The sequence below is a fragment of the Amia ocellicauda genome, chromosome 7 (assembly GCF_036373705.1).
Source record: "Amia ocellicauda isolate fAmiCal2 chromosome 7, fAmiCal2.hap1, whole genome shotgun sequence".
Taxonomy (NCBI): Eukaryota; Metazoa; Chordata; class Actinopteri; order Amiiformes; family Amiidae; genus Amia; species Amia ocellicauda.
In genome coordinates this window covers 573,061-590,667 of record NC_089856.1, presented here as the reverse complement: position 1 = coordinate 590,667, position 17,607 = coordinate 573,061, and the positions used below count along the sequence as shown (strand labels likewise).

At 48.5% G+C, this 17,607-nt stretch overlaps 1 protein-coding gene across 2 annotated transcripts; it reads left to right on the top strand.

The window, feature by feature from the left end:
• The first annotated feature begins 51 nt into the window (after nucleotides 1-51).
• map2k7 (mitogen-activated protein kinase kinase 7) lies at nucleotides 52-16,097 on the top strand. 2 transcript variants are annotated; one of them, XM_066707740.1, is made up of 12 exons: nucleotides 57-207; nucleotides 5,504-5,551; nucleotides 7,311-7,455; nucleotides 7,584-7,650; nucleotides 7,731-7,844; nucleotides 8,108-8,227; nucleotides 8,903-9,010; nucleotides 9,119-9,298; nucleotides 9,811-9,891; nucleotides 9,978-10,120; nucleotides 10,257-10,302; nucleotides 10,391-16,097. In XM_066707740.1, exons 1-12 carry the CDS (start codon nucleotides 84-86, stop codon nucleotides 10,529-10,531), a joined length of 1,317 nt encoding a protein of 438 aa, XP_066563837.1. In that variant the 5' UTR covers nucleotides 57-83; the 3' UTR covers nucleotides 10,532-16,097. The 2 variants fall into 2 exon arrangements, with proteins under 2 accessions (XP_066563838.1, XP_066563837.1); XM_066707741.1 differs by lacking the exon at nucleotides 5,504-5,551 and having other exon boundaries at nucleotides 52-207.
• Nucleotides 16,098-17,607: the final 1,510 nt, after the last annotated feature.

Here is a 17,607-nt window from a genome sequence, read left to right as displayed (position 1 = left end):
CGTATGCGGTCAGCCGCTCTATGTCGCTCCCCTGAACTGCGGACACCGCCGCGCGCACTCGATGGTCCCCTCAGTTTTCCAAAATGTCGTCGCTGGAGCAGAGACTGTCTCGCATCGAGGAGAAGCTCAAGCAGGAGAACAAGGAGGCGAGGCGGCGCATCGACCTCAACATCGACATGAGTCCGCAGCGGGCCCGGCCGAGACCCAGTGAGTGAGCGGGCCGGGTCGGGTCGGGTCGGGACATCGGAGGGCGGGGAGAGGAGGAGGAGGAGGGAGAGAGAGAGAGAGGGAGATGAGATCCAGGGAGTGGGGGAGCTAGCCTGGCAGAGATGGAGGGAGGGAGGGTGATGGGAGAACCAAACGCACAACATACACACCCCGCGTCGGGCCCAGGGCCGGTTCGGCCGCACTGGCGCGCCGTGCTCAACAGCCCACAGGACGGGTCAGGTCGCTCGCCCGGCCCGTGGGGCTCTGTGCAGCGGCCGTGGAGCCGCTGCTCCCCGAGGCCCGTCCGGCCGGCAGCCCGCTGTGTGTGTGTACTGTATGCGGAAATGGGTTTCAGTGACAGCGGGTCAACACACTGCCAATATCACATTATCATTATTATTATTGAGTGTAATCGGGAGTGCTTGTGTGTCAGAGTTTGTTTGAAAACATGGATTTTTTTGTAGTCCAAAGTTTACACACACACACACAGACACTCACAGACGCACACACTCACTCTCTCGCACACTCCCATGTGTTTTGTAACCTTAATCCAAGTGTGTTCAGTGGCCCTCCAACAAGTGACCACTCTTGTGTCCGGCCGTGCTCAGTGAGAAGGATGCTGTTGCTCTGGCTCCGTGACTGTGCTGCCATCTGCCAACAGCCCCAGTGGCAGCGCTCGGAGAAGTGGTGTGGGGACGCCGGGTCATTGTATACGGTTATCTGTTCATACATTCTCCCATAGATCTGTACATAGGTTATATCTTCAGCCCTGGGAATGGAGAGACACACCCCCTCCCCTCCCCCGAAACCAGTAACACATTTATAAAGACTGGGCTCAGTTCAGCTGGAGCTAGTTTTGGTTGAGTTCAGTCCTTTAACGGATCTTTCTGGAAGAAAAGCCACCGAAGGACCAAGTAGTGTGAGTGGAAAGGGCTGGCCCTGTGAAGAGCTAAGGGGGCAGGGCACAGGGCACGCAGCAGGGGAGAGGAGCCAGGGACAGAGAGGAGACCCAGAGCAATTCTCATCCTCACACTCATCCCTTCATCCTCTCATCATTCTGCCCTTTGGTGTGTTTTTTTTCCTCCCCCCCTAGATTTCCGTGTGTATGTTGTGCATTTATTAGTTCTTTGTGAGATTATGGGCTGTCTTCCGTGGGAGATGTAGCTGAGTGTACAGCTTACTACAGTGGCAGTGTGTGCAGTTGTGTGTGTGGTGTGTGCAGTTGTGTCAACAGTAGTGAAGAATGTCTTAGGGAGCAGCAGAGTACAGTGTGTACAGTGTTTATTGTGTGTAGTAATGCCTGTGTGTACATTGCAGTTGACAGTAGTGTGTGTGTTTTGGGGGTTTGAGTGTATGGTTTACAGTGGTGGGTGTGTACAGTATCCTGTAGTGTGAGAGTGTGTGTGTGGTGCAGCAGTGTAGGGTGTGCTCTGTGTGTGCGCAATCTGCAGTAGAGAGGTGGTGCAGCCCTGATTGGGCATTTGTGTGTGTGCAGTGTACAGTACTGTGTACACAATAATGTATTGTGTGTGTGTGTGTGTAGAGCTGTGTACAGTACTGTGTACACAATAATGTATTGTGTGTGTGTGTGTGTAGCGCTGTGTACAGTACTGTGTGTGTAGTACAGTGTATGTACAGTGCAGGCCTGTGCATGTATGTGTGTTCAGTACCGTGTGTGTATGGGTGTGCAGTATAGTGTTCAGTACCATGTGTCTGTGTGTGCAGTACAGTGTTTCAGTACTCTAGGTGTGTGCAGTCCAGTGCAGTGTGCACGTGAGCAGTCCCAGTCCCGTGTGTGTGCAGTTCAGTGGGCATACACACACACAGTACAGTGTTCAGTAGTGTGTGTGTGCAGTACAGTGTTCAGTACCCTGGGTGTGTTTAGTTCAGTGCAGTGTACGCACAGTACAGTTCAGTAGTGTGTGTGCAGTGGGCGCACACATGCAATACAGTGTTCAGTAGTTTGTGTGTGCATGCATTACAGTGTTCAGTAGTGTGTGTGTGTGTGTGTGTGTGTGTGCAGTGCAGTGTCCACGTGTGGTACAGTTCAGTAGTGTGTGTATGTGTGCAGTTGGCGCACACGTGCAGTACAGTGTTCAATAATGTGTGTGTGTGTGTGTTTGCGCGCATGTGCAGTGCAATGTTCAGGGTGTGTGCAGTCCAGTGCAGTGTGCACGTGAGCAGTCCCAGTCCCATGTGTGTGCAGTTCAGTGGGCATACACACACACAGTACAATGTTCAGTAGTGAGTGTGTGAGTGCATGTGTGTGTGTGTGTGTATGCATGCATGCGCAGTTCAGTGCAGTGGGCGTGCACGTGCAGTACAGTGTTCAGTAGTGTGTGTGTGTGCAGTACAGTGTTCAGTACCCTGGGTGTGTTCAGTTCAGTGCAGTGTACGCGCAGTACAGTTCAGTAGTGTGTGTGCAGTGGGCACACACATGCAATACAGTGTTCAATAGTGTGTGTGCATGCATTACAGTGTTCAGTGGTGTGTGTGTGTGTGCAGTGCAGTGCAGTGTCGTGTCGTGTCGTGTCGACGCGTGGTACAGTTCAGTAGTTTCTGTATGTGTGTGCAGTTGGCGCACACATGCAGTACAGTGTTCAATAATGTGTGTGCAGTGTTTGGTAGCGTGTGTGCAGTACAGTGTTCAGTAGTGTGTGTGTGTGCGCAGTACAGTGTTCAGTAGTGTGTGTGCAGTGGGTGCACACATGCATTACAGTGTTCAGTTGTGTGTGTGTGCTTGCAGTACAATGTTCAGTACTCTGGGTGTGTTCAGTGCAGTGTGTGAGCATGTGCGCTACAGTGTTCAGTGCAGTGTGCACACACACCCATTACAGTGTTCAGTAGTGTGTGTGCATGCAGTACAATGTTCAGTACTCTGTGTGTGTGCAGTTCAGTAGCATGTGCTTGCAGTACAGTATTCAGTACTCTGGGTTAGGGCTGTAGCTGTCAATTAATATGATAATCAATTATTCTATACATAAAACGATCGATTATTCGAATAATCACAACAGCAAACAGTGTTTTATTATCAGTGCATTCTTCTGGGTCCTGGTGCCAACATGGCGTCCTGCTCTCGAGTTCGCCGAACTCTGTAAATACAGGACTAGACATTTTTACATCACACTTCAACTCCAGATGAAGAAATGAAAACCCTTCCCAGGTCCAGATTTAGAAAATAATTATTATACTGATTTAATTCTTGAAATTACTTTAAAATGCAATTATATGATGAATTAAATGAAAAACACAATTTGTTTAATTTTTTATATTATGTACTACATATCCAGGCTCAGTAAAGAGAGAAGTGCAAGGTTGTTTTATTATGTTTGAACAAAGAAACAATGCAAATTCATTTTATTGTTTACAGTATTATACTTTATAATAAATAACAAACTTTTGTAATAAAAGCAATAAACACACTAAAATGAAAATAAAAATATTAAACAATACACTGAAACACTAATTCTACGCAATGCACTGGAACTCATATGAAAATAATAAACAATACACTGAAGCGCTGTAATAATAAACAATGAACAGTAATTATCAACTCAAACTCTCCTGTGCTGTCGGCGCTTGCTCTGTGCAGTCTGCTGAAGTGCTCAGTGCAGTAAACTGGAAGACTGCGCTGCAGGGCTCCGCACAGCACTGTGGTGGGTCTGGCTGCGCAGACGCTGCTCCATTGCGTCTATTCAGCACTGTTTTCTGAGCATCTATCGCCACAGCACTGTAAAGCTCTTGGTAAAAACTATATAAACTACAACTAATAATAAAACTGTATTTTTATACTTGTAGAAGGTGAATGGATCGCCACAAAAGACATAAGACTTTTAGACGCGCACAGGTACATGGAGGCTCAAACAACATGCGATTGGATGAAAACATGGCATGATTGCCGTCCCCGGCTTTCAATTCACATTCTACAGTATCGTCACAGGCTTTGGGAATGACATGAAACTACTGATGGTTTTCATGTGATGTGCGTGCGTACATCATGTTATTGAAGTGGTTAAATGCTCAGCCCTGTAGTCCTCCATAGCGCCCAGAGCCTACATGTTTCAAAAGTCTATATCCAACATTCTACGTATAATGTGACATGCCTGAAACATGCACATAATCCACGTGTCTTCATCGCGGCGCACGCATGCGCAATATCCCACATGTCTACAGCATCACTTAAACCTGACTTTACACGTAAACCTGAGTCTCCCAGTTTAGATCAATTAGTTTGTTCGATGCTGCGGCTGTCGATACACAAGCATTGGCGAAAAAACAGTTTATTTTAACTGGGGAAATTCTGGCATGCTTGTATTCAAAAGTCACTTAAAAGTTATTCTGTACCTTTGGAAAATTGCGTCTACATGCACCATGATTGAAGACAGGTGTAGGATTACGTGCATGTTTAGGTATGTCAAATTTGATGTCGATTAGCATTAGCATGAGAGAAAAGCTTACAGCAAATACAACACTTTCTTCAGCGCAATTTCATAATTAACACCACAGTTGCCCTGTTAGTAGCAACGCTGCAAAAACCTACCATGCGTTTTGTGTCAAGTGCTCAAGATGTGCTCTTTTGGAAAGCTAATACTGATTTACACAGTCCACAGAGCACCGTAAGGCTATCATTCTCTCTCTCTCATAAATACTCCCACTGTTTCGATGCTTTCGCCCGAGTTTTGTTTTGCGCGGTGGCTGGCTGCGACGGGCGGGTTCACACATTTCTCCAGTGAGGCGCACAGGTGGATGACAGACCAAGTGATGCATTGCTGCCACCTACTGCTGTTGGGAATGAAACCGTTATTCTCGCACAGAGCAGGAATGCGGGCCGAGGATATTAGGGCTCAGATCAATGATATTAATAAGAACGGTTAAGATTGAGCTACGTCGCCTCTATGACTATTCAAGGGCTGAAATAGAAGTTGATGTATTTTACTAGTGGAATAAGTTGACTAATCGTTGTAGCCCTACTCTGGGTGTATGCAGTGCAGTGTGCGCGCATGTGCAGTACAGTGTTCAGTAGGGTGTGTATGTGTGTGCTCATAGTAGTGTTCAGTAGTGTGTGTTCAGTACTCTGGGTGTGTGCAGTTTAGTGCAGTGTGTGCATGCGTAGTACAGTGTTCAGTACTCTGGGTTTGTGCAGTGTGCACGCAGTGCAGTGTTCAGTGCAGTGTGTGTGCAGTACAGTGTTCAGTATTCTGGGTGTGTGCAGTACAGTGTTCAGTAGTGTGTGTGTGTGTGCTGTACAGTGTTCAGTAATGTGCGTGTCTCTTTTCTCTCCTCTCCCTGTGTCCAGTCATCGTGATCCAGCTCAGTCCCGCTCCAGCCCCCTCCCAGCGCGCAGGTATCATTTCAATACATCCCTCGCCCCCTCGCCCGCCCGGCCGGCCGCTGCACCCCGCTCTCTTTCTCTCTCTCACAGGCTCATCCCTCGCTCTGGCCGTGGCATCCCTTCATCCCTCTCTCATTCTTCCTCTCAGCCCTCCATCTAATCTTTGCTTTATTATTGTTGTGGTTGTAATTAACATTATTAATTTTCAATACCACAAACAGCCAGTAGAGAGCAGTGTCAGCACAGCCACCGACCGGCCCGAGACATGTTGTGTGCTCTCTCTCTCTCTCTCCCTCTCTCTCTCCCTCTCTCCCTTCATTTCCCAGTGGCTGGTTCCCTGCCTGTGTGCTGCATCCCTCCCCACCTTCCCACCTTCCCATCCTCCCTCTCACTCAGTGTGCCTGTGAGTGAGTGACTGTAGAGGGCTATGAGGGCTGTGTGTGTGTAGTGTGTGTACTGTGTGTTGGTATTAACCCGCAGTGTGACACTCACTCTTCACAGTGCTGCATGGCTCAGCACACACCGTACTGACACACTATTGCCTGTCTGTCTGACATTCAGTCTCATTCTGTCCGTCCGTCTGTCTTGTTTGTCTGTCAGTTTATCAGTCCATCAGTGTGTTTTGTGTGTTCCAACAGCTCGTTGTCTGTCCATATCTTCTCTTTCCCGCCATCTTTCTCTCAGTCTGTCCATCCTTATATTTTGACCTGTTCTCTGTGGTGTGGCGCCTCTCTGGCTGTGCGTGTGTGTGCATGTGTGTCTCCGTGTGTGTGCGTGTCGTTTGTGTGTTCCCCTGAGTCAGCGACTCTGCTGTTGAACAGGGTGGGGTTTTATTAATCGAGTTTATGTTTAAACTGAAACGATGGCTGCTGTGTCCCTGGTCTCTGTCCGTCTGTCTGTCTGTCTAACCTGATAACCGGTGCTGAGCTGCATTCCTGCATCTCCTGTGCTGTGTGCGCTGGTGTTGTGTTGGGGAGGGTCTGTGTGCTTGAGGGCAGCGCAGGGCTTGTCCGGCTCAGCGATGACTGTCTGGACAATCATCACATTTATTATCAGACGCCCTCGTCCACTTCACACGAAGCGTGTTAAAGCATCTCAGTGATATAGTCAGGACAGGATACAATCAGCACACGTCTGCACAATGCAGGGACGTCCCTGTGTCACGTCTGTCAACTCATCTGCTAAAGGGAGGGGGGCATCGGATGCGTCGCAGCAACGCGAGAAGTGCAAACAATTAATCGGTACACAATCGCACAACAAGGCCACACTCAGTACAGTGCAAAACAGCAAGAGTGCGAGCAGCCAGGAGATTAGGCTGCTGTATTACAGGTACAGTCAGTCAGTCAGTCAGTCAATGTCCTTTGTCTTAAATACTCAGTGCCGTGTGAGGGACAGGGCGTGAGCTTCAGTCTTTTCTCTGCTTGAAACAGATCCGCCATTTAACTGCAGGTTTGCCTGGTGCATGCTGGGAGCACCTGTCTCTCACTGGTGCATGCTGGGAGCACCTGTCTCTCACTGGTGCATGCTGGGAGCACCTGTCTCTCACCTCATGCGGTGTTTGTTGTTCGTTTGTATTTTAAACAACTCCCCTGTTCCTTAATTTGTCTGTCTGTTTCCCCCTGAGGACACAGGGCCCCCAGATCTTAATCAGAGAGACTCCTGTGGACTACTGGACTGGAGCGGACCAGACCAGACCAGACCGGACTGTCTCTCAGGGGCTCAAAGTCTCTTGGTTAACATGCTCTTCTCCTCCTCCCTTCACCCCCTCCAGCTCTGCAGCTCCCCCTGGTGAGTGACGGAGGCAGCCGCTCGTCCTCGTCCGAGAGCTCCCCCCAGCACCACCCCCACCCGAGCCGCCCGCGCCACATGCTCACCCTGCCCACGCCCACGTACAGCGTCCCCAAGAGCCTGGAGAAGTAAGAGCCCGCCCGCGGCATGCAGTGTGTTCTAGGGCAGTACACTACAGTCAGTAGTGTGTGGGGTCAGTGATCATCTTTCTCTGTCTGTCTCTCTTTCTCTCCCTCCCTCTCTCTCTCTCTCTCAGTGCTGAGATCGATCAGAAGCTGCAGGAGATCATGAAACAGACGGGCTACCTGAAGATAGATGGCCAGGTGAGTGTGTGTGTGCCGTGACTCTGTGCCGTGACTCTGTGCCGTGACTCTGTGCCGTGACTTTGTGCCCTGCTCCTCAGCGCTACCCAGCAGAGGTCAGTGACCTGATGAATGAGGGGGAGATTGGCAGCGGGACGTGTGGACAGGTCTTCAAAGTGCGCTTCAAGAAGACAGGACACATCATCGCCGTCAAGGTCAGCACACTGAGACACTGACACACTGAGAGACACCAGGAGACCTTGACACACTGAGACTGACACAGTGAGACGCTGACACAGTCAGACACTGGGAAACCTTGACACACTGAGACACTGACATACAGTCACAGGGAGACCATGACCCACTGAGACAACGGGAGACCTTGACACTGGGACACTGACACAGCGCGACACTTACACGCTGCTGAGACCCTCACACTGGGACCCTGACTCTGTACCTCTCTCTCTCTCTCGCTCAGCAAATGCGCCGGACGGGAAATAAAGACGAGAACAAGCGCATCTTGATGGATCTGGATGTGGTGCTGAAGAGCCATGACTGTCCCTACATCATACAGTGCTACGGAGCCATTGTCACCAATGTGAGGCCCTCCCCCTCCTTCTCTCTCCCTCTCCATCCATCTCCCCTTCTCTCTCTCTCCCATCGTGCTTCCTCTGTGATGAGTCCTTCATAGTATTTTAACTTTTCACTTTCCTGTTTTCACCTCAACATAGTTATTATAACCCCTGTGATACAATGAACACGCTACACCCACACATGGGTTTTTACATGTTACACTCACATATGGGGATTAACACGCTATACCCACAAACGGCGATTAACACGCTATACCCACAAACGGGGATTAACACGCTATACCCACAAACGGGGATTAACACGCTATACCCACAAACGGGGATTAACACGCTATACCCACACATGGGATTAAAATGCTGTACCCACACATGGGATTAACATGCTACACCCACGGGGATTAACATGCTGTACCCACACACAAGGATTAACATGCTACACACTCGGGTAGTCACACACTACACCCACACACGGGTAGTCACATACTACACCCACACACGGGTAGTCACACGCTACACTGTGGGTACATGAGTATGTACCTTTGCGCCATCTCCCTCACCCTGAGGTGCCTGTGTACTCACACACACACATATACAAACATACACACAGAGGTATCAGGGACAGTGAGGATTGTCATTCTGTGTTCATGCGTCTGCCTCTCTCTCTCCGTGTGCGTGTGCAGACGGACGTGTTCATTGCTATGGAGCTGATGGGCACGTGTGCAGAGAAGCTGAAGAAGAGGATCCAGGGCCCCATTCCTGAGCGCATCCTGGGCAAGATGACCGTGGCAGTGAGTCTCTCTCTCTCTCTCCCTGTGTGTCTGTGTAGATACTGAAGGTCCTCTTTCACTCTCTCCCTCACACTCCCTCTCCCTCTCTCCCTGTCTTTCACTCTGTAGATAGTGAAGGCCCTGCTATACCTGAAGGAGAAGCATGGCGTGATCCACCGCGATGTCAAGCCCTCCAACATCCTGCTGGACGCCAAGGGCCAGATCAAGCTGTGCGACTTCGGCATCAGCGGCCGGCTGGTGGACAGCAAGGCCAAGACCCGCAGCGCCGGCTGTGCCGCCTACATGGCTGTGAGTACTGCCCAGCCCCCCAACACTGCTCCGACCGCCCTACCCCCAGCACTACCCAGACACTGCCCCGCCCGCACCCCAACACTGCCCTTGGGGCCCTGTACTGTTGTTAAGCTGTGTGTGTTTGTGTGTGGTGGTGTTAAGCTGTGTGTGTGGTGGTAAGCTGTGTGTGTAGTGGTGTTCAGCTGTGTGTTTGTGTAGTGTTAAGCTGTGTGTGTGGTGTTTGTGTAGTGGTGTTAAGCTGCGTGTGTGTGTAGTGTTAAGCTGTGTGTATGTGGTGTTAAGCTGTGTGTGCGTTTGTGTTGTGGTGTTAAGCTGCTTGTGTGTGTAGTGTTAAGCTGTGTGTTTGTGTAGTGTTAAGCTGTGTGTGTGTGGTGTTAAGCTGTGTGTGTGTGTTTGTGTAGTGGTGTTAAGCTGTGTGTGTAGTGTTTGTTAAGCTGTGTGTGTAGTGTTGTTAAGCTGTGTGTGTTTGTGTAGTCTTGTTAAGCTGTGTGTTTGTTTGCTCCTCCCAGCCTGAGAGAATAGACCCCCCCGACCCCAGCAAACCTGACTATGACATCCGCGCAGACGTCTGGAGCCTCGGCATCTCACTGGTGAGTGTGTGTGTATTAACCCCTCTCTCTCTGTCTGTCAGGTGGAGGTGTGTGTGTGTATTAACCCCTCTCTCTCTCTCTCTCAGGTGGAGTTGGCTACAGGGCAGTTTCCCTATAAGAACTGCAAGACAGATTTTGAGGTTCTGACCAAAGTCCTGCAGGAGGAGCCGCCGCTGTTGCCCCTGGGCATGGGCTTCTCCCTGGACTTCCAGTCCTTTGTCAAAGACTGGTGAGGCTCCCAGTACACACACACACTGCAGACAGTGTAACCAGTATGACCCATTTAGCCAGTGCACAGACTTTTAATTTAATCTCAAAGTTTTAGAATCACAAGTAATTTCCACTGACTCTCGCTCTCTTCACAGCCTTACAAAAGATCACAGAAAAAGGCCAAAGTACCACAAGCTGCTGGTGAGTGAACTGTCAGTGTATCAATGTCTCTCTCTCTCTCTGAGTCAGTGGGCTACAGTGCCTGTATTAACCTGTCTCTCTCTCCCAGGAGCACAGTTTCATCCGTCGGTACGAGGTGACGGAGGTGGACGTGGCTGGGTGGTTCCAGGACGTGATGGAGCGCACAGAGTCACCGCGCACCAGCCAGCTGTACAGCCAGACGCACCTGCACTCGCTCTTCAGCAGGTAGCCAGGAGCGGAGAGCGAGGGATGGAGGGAGGGAGAGAGAGAGGGAAGGACAGACAGGCAGACCGGCGGCCCACGGTGGCTGGGAGAGGAGAGAGATGAAGAGAGGAATGCCCCCCATGCCAGCAGACAGACTCACAGACACGCTGTTATAGTGCTGCTGTCTGATACCCGATAGATGCTGAATAACACAATACACTACAGTACAGGTGTGTGTGTAGTAAAGTCCAGTATGTATACACTACAGTACAGGTGTGTGTGTGTGTAGTACAGGTGTATATATACAGTACATGTTTTTGTAGTACAGTTGTGTATATATGCTACAGTACAGGTGTGTGTGTGTGTATAGTACAGGTGTATATATACACTACATTACAGGTGTGTGTAGTACAGTTGTGTATATATACTACAGTACAGGTGTAGGTGTGTGTGTGTGTGTGTGTGTAGTACAGGTGTATATATACACTAAAGTACAGGTGTGTGTAGTACAGTTGTGTATATATGCTACAGTACAGGTGTGTGTGTGTGTAGTACAGGTGTATATATACACTACAGTACAGGTGTGTGTGTGGTACAGGTGTATATATACAGTACAGGTGTGTGTGTAGTACAGGTGTGTATATATACACTACAGTACAGGTGTGTGTGTAGTACAGGTGTGTATATACACTACAGTGTAGGTGTGTGTGTATAGTAAAGTCTGGTGTGTATACACTAGTACAGGTGTGTATATACACTACACCTCAGTACAGGTGTGTGTGTGTAGTACAGGTGTGTATATACACTACACCTCAGTACAGGTGTGTGTATACATTACACTACAGGTGTGTGTGTGTAGTGCAGGTGTGTATATACACTACACCTCAGTACAGGTGTGTGTGTGTGTGTGTAGTACAGGTGTGTATATACAATACACTACAGTACAGGTGTGTGTAGTACATGTATGTAAATACACCTCAGTACGGGTGTGTGTGTGTGTAGTACAGGTGTGTATATACAGTACAGGTGTGTGTAGTACAGGTATGTGTATATACACTACATTACAGGTGTGTGTAGTACATGTATGTATGTATATACACCTCAGTACAGATGTGTGTGTATAGTACAGGTGTGTGTATATGCTGTGCTCTTGTCTACACACACAGTGGCTCCTGCACCCCTAGTGTCATCACGGCACTGCTGATGTTAATCTGATGGTAAAGGTAGGTAGAGAGAGGGAGAGAATTTCGGTTTATGCAGGAGGTTTGTGTCACTAAGTGCCCAGACTCCTGCCTGCTGATAATAACTGTGACTGGAGAGAGAGTGTAATTATAATGATACAAAAAGTATTAATGTAGTGTCAGATTATCACCTGACTGACCAGAGAGAGAGAGGGAGAGGCAGGCTGTCACTACCGCTCTGTTCACAGGAGACAGGCAGTGAAAGAATAGGGGGTCACTGTGTCCCTGAAGTGCTGTTTCCCTCTGTGCCTCTCCACTCTTTCAATCTCACACTTTTTTCTGTCACTGAATTCATCCTTCTCCCTCTCCCACTTCCCTCCTGCCCTCTCTCTCTTTCTCTTGATTTCTACCTCCTCTATTCATTTTTACCTAGTCGCTGAACCTTGGTTTGACAGATCATCTGCAGGAGAGGAAGGAGGGATGAAGGGATGTAGCATGTTGGTAGAGGGGAGGATTAGCAGGAGATAGAGAGAGAACAGGCAAGAGAAAAAGCAAAGAAAAAGTGGGAAACAGTAAGAATATGGAATGGATAAGTGGATGGGTGGAGATGGAGGAGGAGTGTGCATGGAGAGGAGAACAGAGAAGCAGAATGTGATGGAGAGGGAGGGAGAGGGAATGAAGGCAGAGAAAGTAGAAGTTGGAGTGGGAGGGGCTTGTGGTGAGTGGGAGGAGCCCCGGCTCACTGGAGCCCCTGTACTGTGTGTGAAATATTTGACCGGCTGATTGTAAACTGGACTGTCTGTCAAACTACAGCAACACGAGTGCTGGACTGTCTGTGCGTCTGTCTGTCCGTCTCTGCGCTCTGAGTTCAGTCTGTAGGGCACGGCCGGGGAGGCGGGTGTTGCGTCATCACCTCTCACTGCCACCTTCCTCCTCCCCCTCCTCACGATGTGTTCGTTTGGGTTTTTTCTAAATGAAACTGTATTTCTATTTATTTGCTCGTTGTTGTGTAAGTGAGGCGGGGTGACGCCTGTCTGTCTGTCTGCCTGCCTGCCTGCCTGTCGGGCGGGGGGGTGGAACCTGTTGAAGCTAAACCAGTGAGGGGGCGGGGGGGGCGTGACGTTATACACCAAAGGTGTCAACAGAAAAAACACACAAAAAAATCTATTATTGTTCTTCTTCTGATGATGATATATATACAAATCTATAGATTAGCCATGGGGGAGGGGGAGGGTGCGGGCGATACTGTTGTTACTGTGTGTCTTTAGCACTGTCTCTGTCTGTCTGTGTGTCCGGGAGCAGAGACCCTCAGGGGGGTAGCACTGCGAGCCCAGTTCAGCCAATTAGATCAATTAAGACGATACAATTAAATCGGTGGGGAAGGGCTAGGTCCTGCTTCTATTAGGCCCCCATTGTCAATTCAATTAAGTAATGAACAGCTCAGGTGGAACAAAGGTACCAGAAGACACTTTCCCCTCCCCTTCCCCCCCACCTCAGGACCTGGAGTTGGGCTGCACTGTTACAGGAAAACAGAGATGGAGAGAGAACATAGCTGGGAGCTGCTCGATGATCATGGGCACAGCAGGTTGCTGTCCCTCGCACCCTGAACATAAACACCTAAATTGTTACCTAATTAAATTACCCCACCCAACCCGGACTCGATCACAGTGTGACTCCGTTCCTGCCAGCCAACTCCTTAATTGGATAATTGGATGTTAGCAGTTAGTAGTGCAGAGCTGCGGGCAGCGATCGTGTCTGAACGAAGCGGAGATGCAGACAGACTGGGGCAGATTGATCCTGCGCGGAATTACCCTGACATCGGCTCCCTCCCTCCCTCTCTCCCTCCTCCTCCCTCTCTCGTTTCACTGTCAGAACGTACAGGGCCTCCTCCCCCTCTGCTGAGAGCGACTGAGGGAGAGGCGTCCTGAATGATAAGGATTGTAAGGGTGGGTCTGTGGGGTGTCTGGGGTAGCTGGGGTAATAGTACCATGCTGTAAGTATATCAGTTGCATGTTGTTATAATAATGGATGTAACTGCATTTTTTTTGTTTTCTTTTGGGGGGGAGGGGCACAAAGTGTCAATCTTTATTTATAATTTTTACACACACATATATATTATATATATATATTTTTTGCAAATTGATGGAATGTGTATTGCAGGAGAGAGAGGAGAGGGGGAGCCTTGACCTCCTCCCGTCTCTGAACTCTCTGATTGATTGATCCGCTATTTGCAATATTGATTTTTATATTGATGATTATTATTGTTCTGTCTGTTCCCATTATGATTGTTGTTGTGAGAAGTGTAGTTTCTGCTCGAATGGATGTGTGTCTGATATACTAGTACAGACCTGTGTGAGTGAGTGTGTGTGTCAGTGTCCCTCAGTTCATATTGATTTGTCATTTCTTTTTAAATTATTATGTTTATTTTTCTTCGTAATGTTCTATTCAGGGCAAGAGAAAACACCAAATACAAACACAGACAGACAGACAATGAGAAAAAAGGAAAAGAGAGACTCCCTCTGTCTGCAGGGGGAGAGAGCGAGAGAGAGAGCGAGAGCACACCGGGTCCGGCTCAAGAGCTGACTACCCCCTCGGCAATGCTCTGTAGAGACTGCAGTGAAAGAGGGTTCTCTCTCTCTCTCTCTCTCCTCCCCCACCGCACACACACACACACACACACGCACACGTACACACAAACGCACACACTCACACACACACTCTCACTGCCTCGCTTCCATAGCAATGCCCCGTCCACCACGTACACCTTCGCTTGACCGTCAGTGTCCTGTCTGGCTGCCCCCACACTTCACACACCTGCTCCTGCTCCTGCAGACAGGCCTTGCATGGTATTGTTCTTACGATCACTATTATTATATTATTATTGTTGTTGTTGTTGTTCTCATTGTTATTTATTGTGTAACTTATTTGTTTTTCTCATGCTTTTTATCCAAAGTGACTTTTGGTCAAAAACATCACAGCTGCAATACAAATGACTAGAGAAGAGTTATTCAAAAAGCAAAAGCAAAAAAATATATATATATGTATAGAAAAAAACGATACAAGTTAAAACTAGAAAAGATCACCCAGTGTCAGATGTGAGGGCAGCGGTGCGTGTGCGTGGCAGAGAGCGAGCACATGCGTGTGCGTAACAGAGAGACACAGATAATGGGAGAGCGAGTGCGACGCACTGCAGAGCACACAGGCCGCCTCCTCCCTGCCCCGTCTTCCTCCCTCTGAGCTGGACTGGGACTGTGCTGGTCTCCAGTACACCAGGGGAGCGTGTGACTGGCCAGTGCGATCGCAGGTCGTGTCCCCTAATTACCCGGCTGTCTGTCCTCCATGAGGTTGTGTAGAGCAGAGGCTCCCAGCCCTGGTCCTGTAGGAACCCCTACCCTGCTGGTTTTTGTTCCAACCCAGCTCTCAATTACTTAATTGAACCCTTAATTGAACCAATAATTTGCTAAATCAGAGCCTTTTAATTATTTTAAACAGTAGGGGTTTTAAGTGAAGTATAGGATTGTATAAATAACACAATGAACCAACTCTTTTAATACTCAAAATCTAAGCAGATTGTTACTTCAATTAAGGGTTCAATTAAGTCATTGAGAGCTTGGTTTGGAACAAAAAACATCAGAGTAGGGGGTCCTCCTGGGCCAGGGTTGGGTACCACTATCTTCCCTCCCCCTTCTTTCTGCCCTCTCTCTCTTGCTCTCGATCCCTCCCTCTCACTCTTTTTCCCCCTCCTCTCTCCAATTAACCAATTAAGGAGCTCCTGTTGCTAGCCGTACCTCCTCTGTGTCCTGTGCAGTAGTCGATACTTTGGCCAGAGCAGTACTAGTCCAGACAGCAGCAACAACAACAATAAGGTTGTCCTGTTGTGTCCAAAGTGAGCCAATCGTCCTCATCCTCGTCTTCGAAGGTTTCCGCGGATTGGCTGATGCAGCTTTGCACTGCAGCACTCGTTAACCAATAGAAGCGCCTGTTAACCGCCCCTCCCCCAAAGAGGCGGGGCTCCACTCAGATCAAATGGGAGGGGTCGATGGACAGGGTGGGGGGGCGACAGCAACGCTTCACTTTAGAAGTTGCAGGAGTCTAAGTGTTAACGTGTCGGGAGGTCTGCCTGACATGGCTCCTGTGTGTCGGACTCTGTAAGACATCGTGCAGCTTTAATGTCTTGTCACATCGATACGCTTTTGACCTTTGAATTATTTTTGGGGTTTATTTTTATTTTTTTGTATTATTATTTTTATTTTATTTTTCCCCTTTTGTCTCATTTTCCTTAATATTTTGGGGAAAAAAAGAAAAGAAAGTGACATTTTATTGTGAATACCTCAGGATTTTTTTGAAAAAACACACAAAAAAACAAATAATAAAAATTTAAAAAAATAATAAAAACTTCCTAAAAGTTAACACTGTGTCACTGCGTCTGTCTCTGTGTCTGTCAGTCTGTCCATATCGTTCTGCCTTTTCTCTCTCTCTGTCCATTTGTATCTCTGCCTTTTATCTGTCCATCGATCTGTATCTCTGGCTTTTCTCTATCTGTCTGTCCATCTGTATTTGTCTGCCTTTTTGTATCCACCTTTTCTCTCTCCATCTGTCTATCTATCTCTGTCCCTCCGTCTGTCTGTCTCTAGGTCTGTGAGCATATCTATCGTCTGTCTGTCAGTATGAGTGTGAGAGGGGAAAAGAGAATGGAGGGGAGGGGGTGGAGTGGTTAATTGAACAATGAAGGGTTCAATTAAGCAATTAAGAGCTCAGTTGGCACACAAACCAGCAAGACAGGGGGGCTCCAGGACTAGTTTGGGAACCACTGCAGCAGGGAACAGACGGAGAAATATGGAGGGGAGGGGAGAGGAGAGAAGAGCAGAGGAGGGACAGGTGGTGTACGATGCAAAGACCCTTCTCCACAGCGCTGCCTATTGTTGTGCTACAATAGAGACACTGGACACCGAGGGACCCCCTGCCTGCAGGACAATCACAGACATTACTGTAATGGGAAAATAAATGGCATCTCACACTGGAATTCAGATGAGAGGAGGTTTGGGCCGAAACTGGAGCAGGGCGCCTTGACAGGGAGCTGCTGTTTTTATTATTATTATTAGTATGGGTATAGAAATTATAATGAAGTGGTGCAGAATAAATTAGTTTTAGGTCAAGGCTTTTCAGTTTGTGTGTGTGTGAGTGAGGGAGTGTTTCAGTGTGTCGGTGTGTATGTGAGTGATGGAGTGTGTGTCTGTGTGTGAGCGTGTCAATGTGAGTATGTGTTAGTGTCAGTGAGTGTGTTAGTGTTTGTGTGTCAGTGTGTGGGAGTTTCAGTGTGTCAATGTGAGTGTTAGTGTGTGTATGTGTGAGTGAGGGAGTGTGTGTCTGTGTGAGTGAGGGAGTGTGTCAGTGTGTGGGAGTTTCAGTGTGTCAATGTGAGTGTTAGTGTGTGTGTGTGTATGTGTGAGTGAGGGAGTGTGTCAGTGTGTGGGAGTTTCAGTGTGTCAATGTGAGTGTTAGTGTGTGTGTGTGTATGTGTGAGTGAGGGAGTGTGTCAGTGTGTGGGAGTTTCAGTGTGTCAATGTGAGTGTTAGTGTGTGTCTGTGTGTGAGTGTTAGTGTGTGTATGTGTGAGTGAGGGAGTGTGTGTCTGTGTGAGCGTGTCAATGTGAGTATGTGTTAGTGTCAGTGAGTGTGTTAGTGTTTGTGTTTCAGTGTGTGGGAGTTTCAGTGTGTCATTGTGTGAGTGATGGAGTGTGTCAATGTGAGTATGTGTTAGTGAGTGTCAGTGAGTGTGTTAGTGTTTGTGTGTCAGTGTGAGTGTGTATGTGTGAGTGAGGGAGTGTGTCTGTGTGTACTGGGCCTCTGGCTGTACTGTGTGATTTGGTGAGTTGTCTTATTTCTATGCAGACAAATCACCCCCCCCCCCCTCTGTTTCT